This window comes from Oryctolagus cuniculus, chromosome 12, assembly GCF_051225735.1.
Source record: "Oryctolagus cuniculus isolate XC-2025 breed Fujian yellow rabbit chromosome 12, ASM5122573v1, whole genome shotgun sequence".
Taxonomy (NCBI): Eukaryota; Metazoa; Chordata; class Mammalia; order Lagomorpha; family Leporidae; genus Oryctolagus; species Oryctolagus cuniculus.
The window spans coordinates 55,045,374-55,052,341 of NC_142878.1; the positions used below are offsets into that span (position 1 = coordinate 55,045,374).

General features: G+C 38.4%; 1 protein-coding gene across 2 annotated transcripts; it reads left to right on the plus strand.

Moving 5' to 3' along the window:
* Positions 1 to 3,236: 3,236 nt before the first annotated feature.
* On the plus strand, positions 3,237 to 6,714 carry LOC100343832 (olfactory receptor 4K1-like). 2 transcript variants are annotated; one of them, XM_089310999.1, is made up of 2 exons: positions 3,237 to 3,254; positions 5,794 to 6,714. In XM_089310999.1, exons 1-2 carry the CDS (start codon positions 3,237 to 3,239, stop codon positions 6,712 to 6,714), a joined length of 939 nt encoding a protein of 312 aa, XP_089167125.1. The 2 variants fall into 2 exon arrangements, with proteins under 2 accessions (XP_089167125.1, XP_002717887.4); XM_002717841.4 differs by lacking the exon at positions 3,237 to 3,254 and having other exon boundaries at positions 5,788 to 6,714.
* Positions 6,715 to 6,968: the final 254 nt, after the last annotated feature.

Sequence of the window (6,968 nt, forward strand, 5' to 3'; positions counted from 1 at the left end):
TAATTAAGAAATATATAGTGATTAAATATGTGTTCTTTAGGCATACAAAGCCCCTTGACTAGTAGTGTGCTCCATGACAATATTTTTACCATTAAGACTTTGCTTCTTCTACTTTAATGTTAGAATGATAGCATTATCGGGCCAGCGCCATGACTCACTTGGTTAATCCTCAGACTGCGGCGCCAGGTTCTATTCCTGGCTGCTCCTCTTCCAGCCCAACTCTCTGCTGTGGCCCAGGAGGGCAGTGGAGGATGGCCCAAGTGCTTGGGCCCTGCACCCGCATGGGAGACCAGGAGGAAGCACCTGGCTCCTGGCTTTGGATCGGCACAGTGCCGGCCGTAGTGGCCATTTGGGGGGTGAACCAACAGAAGGAAGACCTTTCTCTCTGTCTCTCTCTCTCTCACTGTCTATAATTCTACCTGTCAAATAATAATAATAAAAAAGAGTGATAGCATTATCTCCTTTTTAGTGTTGTAAGGATTAATCATATAATGCATGCACAGTTTACTACCATTATTTGCATGAAGTTTTCCAATGAAATACTGTTACAGTGTTGACTAGAAAAATCCATTTCCTCCTAGCATTTTACAAATGCAGAGTGTCATAATTTGATTTTTTATCTCATTGAGGACCTTTTCTAGCTTTTGCTCTTTTGTACCCTCTTGTATCAGAGATACAAATATCACTGCAAGGCAACTTAATCAAGTGCTCCATACTCAAAAGTCTTCATCCAATTTGGTCAATTTTCTATGCAATAAGAAGCCAATATTCTCCCACATATAGCTGACTTCATTGTCAAACTTTTTCCATTCTTTCATTTCTTCAACTGACAATTGTCATGTCTACCATTTCCACAACTATCACTAAGACCTTGAAATCATTGTATTAATCTGAACTGAAAAACCTAGCATTTGATCCAACGGAAAAGTTCCTACAGTGTGACTTCTTTACTTAGCAATGTCCCTTCTTTTTTCCCCCTTGATGGAAATGCTTTTAGTTGAACTTCCTGGCTCGACCAAAGTAATTTCTGAATCCAGGCAGAATATATTAGAATTTTACATTTCTTAAATGGGAGACGTGCTTCATGTTGTGTTTATCTTTTGGTTAGCTAGATACCTGCACTTTCTTTCCAAAGTTAGTGACTAAGGTAAAATTATCCTAGGACATTGTGATGTCTCACACTTATGAATTTGAAATCTTGTGGGGAGCAATCCGGACTGGACTGTTACTCGAATTAAGACTTATTCTATGCATCTGCTCTCCCACAATATGGCGCTGGGAGAGAAGTAAACAGCTTCCGCACAGCTGCCTCCAGTTCAACTAATAAACTGTAGGACTTGCTCCTGATTGGAGGAGAGCAGCGTACTCGGCGTGTGGGCAGCCGAGTTGGGATTGGCGGAGGAGGACTATAAAGGAGGAGAGAGACGGCATGCATCGGGAACATCTATGGGGAACATCTAAGGGAACCCGTGCAGCCCCCAGAGAGCCGGCCGGCGGTGTGCCGCTCCCCTGCGGAAGTGGGGAATGCGGCCAGGGGGAACTGCCCTTCCACGGAGGTGGAAGGGATAGTAGCCAACCCGGGAAGAACCAGCAGTAAACCCGGGGAGGGCCGAGCAGACGAAAGAACAGCGCAGGGTCCTGTGTCGTTCCTCCATGAAGAGGGGGAGCGACAAAATCTGAAGTAATTTTGTGATGAAATACTTTTTAGTATCCCCATATATTTCAAAATGATTTGGTTTTTCCCACTTCTTTTTTTTACAGGTTAGGGCTAAAAAACTCTAAAGACTGGAAAAAAGGTAAATATAAAGGAGGGTAAGAAAGCTTACCTGGCTTTTCTTCAGTGCCTACTTTCCATTTGTCATGTTTATATCCCATTGTTTCACTAAAATATTGGCTTATTATAGGAAAATTCCTTCATTACAATATTTTATATTAATCTTTCATTAACATATTAGTGCATATTTAATTTTAATTTTATTTTTAGCTTCTAAGGTTTTGTAGATATTTAATCTTTTCAGAAGCAGATATTTTTCCATTTAAGTAGTCTTTGCACATCTGGAAATAAAACATTACATATATACAATTTTAATAATAATAGTATGTTAACTAGTGTTTGCCACTTTATAGTTTGTAACGTCTTTCAAATGTGTGCTATCACAAATAAGAAATCAAAAGATCAGAGAGTTGTGGTGAGTGACACAATGACATGAATTCTGTTTTGGTTATCATTATGTCTCCAGGCTTACAAAATACCTGTATATAATCATGTAAGTGCTCTGTAACTTGGAAAAAATGAATGAACAAACACTAGCACAAAGAGTAAACAGTGAAGCTAGGAATTAAATTTGGATTTCTGACCTTGAATTGTATATATTATGATATCCTATGGAAATTTTTATTCTTTGCCTTTCTGTAAAGACTGGCTAATTACACACTGTGAATAGCATATGTCATTATCTCTTACTACAAAAAATATAGTTTCAAGGTAGATTTAGAAAAAAAATTCTGTGGGCTGGCAATGTGGTGCAGCAGGCTAAAGCCCTGGCCTAAAGCGCCGGCATCACATATGGGCTCAGGTTCTAGTCCCAGCTGCTCCACTTCCAGTCCAACTCTCTTCTGTGGCCCAGAAGAGCAGTGGAGGATGGCTCAAGTGCTTGGGCACCTGCACCCACATGGGAGACCAGGAGGAAGCACCTGGCATCTGGCTTCGAATCAGCGAAGCTCTGGCCGTGGTGGTCATCTGGGGAGTGAACCAGCGGATGGAAGACCTCTCTCTCTGTCTCTACCTCTCTTTGTAACTCTGTCTTTCAAATAAATAAAATATATCTTAAAAAAAAAGAAAAAAAATCTGCCTCTACTTGTAGAACTAAAATGAATCAATTCAATTAAAATAATTGTAGACAAAGTGAAATGGTGTCAGAATAGAGAACCTTGGTTAGCATGTTTATCACATTGCAGACTCCTGTCTTGCATTATATGCATATAGATACAGCATAGGAGAATGTTTTAAATGACACAAGATTCCATGAGGCAACACCATGTAACTAATTACCGTTTTTATATTTTAAATGGTATTAACATTTGAAAGTTTCTGTGAATAAATAATATATCGCAGTAACAGGTGTAGTATTACTACAGACAGACTTGAAACTTCAATCAGCTTCTGAGACTTAACTATGATTTTCATTTCAGAGAGCTCTTTGTCAAGATCAAATATTGCTTCAATTTTATGCTAAATGATAAAACAGCACCATGCATTTATATGAAAAACTATATTGTTCTCAAATTCTGTATATGGAAGTGCACAGGCAGTACACATACATACATATATACATGTATACTCATATTCATGCATTTCACATTTTTTGTGACAAAATAAATTTTTAAGATCACACACACACAAATATTAATACAGAAATACAGAAATTGGAAAGCAGTAGCCATACTGCATCCTAGAAAGTAAGAAGTCCAGTTTTTAGTGTCCCCATTTTAGACCTAGATTTATAATCCTCTAAAATTATAACATGTTAATTTCTTTTTTAAAAAAAATTTGTTTATGGACTCTGCACCTGCATGGGAGACCAGGAGGAAGCACCTGGCTCCTGGCTTCGGATTGGCACAGTGCGCCAGCCGTGGCGGCCATTTGGAGGGTGAACCAATGGAAGGAAGACCTTTCTCTCTCTCTCCCTCTCTCACTGTCTAACTATGCCTGTCAAAAAAAAGAGATTTGTTTATTTATTTGAATGGCAGAGTTACAAAGAGGTGGAGGCAGAGAGAGAGAGATGGAGAGACAGAGGGAGAGGGAGAGAGAGAGAGAGAGAAAGAGAGAGATCTATCCACTGGTTCACTCTCCAAGTGGTCAAATTGGCCAGAGCTGTGTCAATCCAAAGCCAGGAGCCAGGAGCTTCTTCCAGGTCTCCCACAAGGGTGCAGGGACCCAAAGAATAGGGTCATCTTCTACTGCCTTCTCCTCATGGCAGAGAGCTGAATGAGAAGTGGAGCTGCCGGGACTCGAACCGGCACCCACATTGGATGACAGCACTGAAGGCAGTGGCTCTACCCGCTGTGCCACAGAGCAGACCCAAACATTAATTTCCAATAAATATGACTATTATATTCATTTATATTGGTTGAAAATTGTTCAAATAAAGCCAATTTTGCATGTGTCAAATCCTATCCACATTAAGGCTATAAGTTAAATTTCCATTTGATTAATTTCTAATAAACTTGCCAAATTGATATAGATGTTTCAAAAAAGGAGGCTTATTTCCTGTAAATTATTGCATATAGCTGTTAGTTCTTTGTCTGAAATGCATTCCCCCCTAGGCTTGTTCCTCAATTTTCTGTCTTTCTGATATGCAACCTGCCTAGGGAAGCTTCTTCTGATCACCTGGCTAGAGTCCATTGTTCTGTTTTATTGTCTTCATAGCACTTGTCACTAACAGAAATTGTATATATAATTTTTGTGTATATATTTTAATTGCTCTTGCCAACACTATCACTGTCTCAGAATATAAGCTAACTGAGGATTATATTTCCCTCCACACACCCCTTTTTTTCATGACTTTATCTCCAGAGTCCTTGACAGTGTGTAGTACAGGGCAGACAATCTATTCTTACTTATTCAATGAATTATATCAGGAGTACTATTCAACAGGCTTTGGAAAAGACTATTGTTATTTTGGTACTAATATCATTACAGAAAGAAGAGGTTATAAAATCTTCCAAAAAGAAAAGCAGTTCAAATTTGAATTTCATTAGCAAACATACAATGCTAACTAAAATTATACTTAGCCTTGTCTTTGAAAGTTAGTGAGCTAACAACAGTGTTCAGCTCCACCTCTGAAACAGGGAAGTCATATTAAGAAGGGTCAGTAAAAAAACCTCTCTGTTGGTCTCCAAAATTATTTTGGAAATTTCACTGTGCATAAAATACCACCATCTGGAATGTCTAAAAAGTGTCTCCTAAATTAAGATTCTTTAATGCAAAAAACAACGTTGCATAATAACAAGGAAGAAAGGGAGAAAAGGATAAATAACTGTGATACTACCAGGATCATTTTTATTAAAAAGCATATATCCTTCCAAGGCCCTAGGGAGATACTTTGTAACCGCAAAATCATTTAATTAGTATTATGAATTTTAATTGTTTTAATATAGAAAAATGAATTCAATATCTCAGTAGCAGTAGTTTAACTTTAATTAATGTCTCTTTTTATTATTATATATATCTCAACCACATGACCATATCCCACGTCTTTCTTCTAGGTCATATATCAAAGTAACTCAGTCAATTCTTCTCTGAATACTTGGCCTATATTTTTCCCTCCAAGAATCTATAAAAGACTCTACACTCATTTTCGGCTATTTATTATCTGAATGTGTAAGTAAAGAATATATGACTTTCAAAGTACTATTGGAATTTTGCACACATCTACACAAATGTTAGAATGCAATAGCAAATAACTGCTACTGTTTCTCAACATGTTTCCTCTTTCCATATAGATTTATTTATAGACTATATCTATCTGTCTATCTAGTCAATTCATAAATGCAAAAGTAAAAATTACTTCATATAATTATCTAAGTGATCACAGAGAAATTATCAACTCTTAACAATAGCATGAACACTTTTTGTCTTTTAGGCCCACTATATTATTTTATATTTATTAAAATCAAAGCATCTATTTCATTTGCAAAATAATAAAGTCTCATTCTTATTTGTCTCGATTATTTTTGTTCCCTCTAGATAATTTCAGCAGCCAAGAATTGACTAATGGATGGAACAATAAGTCAGTGGTTACTGAGTTCATGTTGTTGGGCCTGTCTAGCTCTTGGGAACTCCAGCTCTTCCTTTTCTTTATCTTCTCTGTGTTTTATGGAGCTGCAGTGTTGGGAAACATCCTCATCATTCTCACAGTAATTATCGACTCTCACTTGCATTCCCCAATGTACTTTCTTCTTAGCAATCTCTCCTTCATTGATGTGTGTCAGGCTACATTTGCCACTCCCAAGATGATTGCAGATTTCCTCAATAAACATAAGACCATAACTTTCCAGGGATGCATGGCCCAGATCTTTTTCTTACACGTGTTTGGGGGTAGTGAGATGGTGCTTCTTGTCGCGATGGCCTATGACAGATACATCGCTATATGCAAGCCTCTACACTACATGACCATCATGAGCCGAAGGGTGTGCACACTTCTAGTGGGGATCTCCTGGACTACTGGCATCCTGCACTCGGCCAGCCACCTGGCATTCACAGTCAATCTGCCTTTCTGTGGACCCAACACGGTGGACAATTTTTTCTGTGACCTTCCCCTAGTGATCAAGCTTGCCTGCTTAGACACTTACGTTTTGGAGATCCTGGTGCTCATCAACAGTGGGCTGCTCTCACTCATCTGTTTCCTCCTTTTGCTCATTTCTTACACTATCATCCTTGCTACTGTCCATCGCCGAGCCTCTGGTGGGATATCCAAGGCATTCTCCACCTTATCTGCCCACATTACAGTTGTGTTTCTGTTCTTTGGCCCATTAATCTTCATCTATATTTGGCCCTTTGATAGTTTTCCAATTGATAAATTTATCTCTGTGTTTTTTACCGTCTTCACTCCTCTCCTTAATCCCATGATTTACACTCTGAGGAATAAAGATGTAAAGGAAGCCATGAAGAAGCTCAGGAGCCGACACGTGGATACCAAGCGGGATTTCTAGATGCCTTTGAAGAAGCAATGAAATCCCTACTTGTCTGCCTCTTCAGTGAAACATATAATGATTATCAATGTGTTTCTATAGCAATTAGTCGTTTATTATTAGACAACCTGAATCTGGTGACCTAAAGGTGGTGAATGTGGTGTAGAATTTCACAGGATATCAGTTCCTATGTTCTGTGACTTCATCTTCTCTCTGATTGCAATTGTATATATTAAATTCCTGAGCAGTTTTGTACCCCTTTTAGATAGCATTTA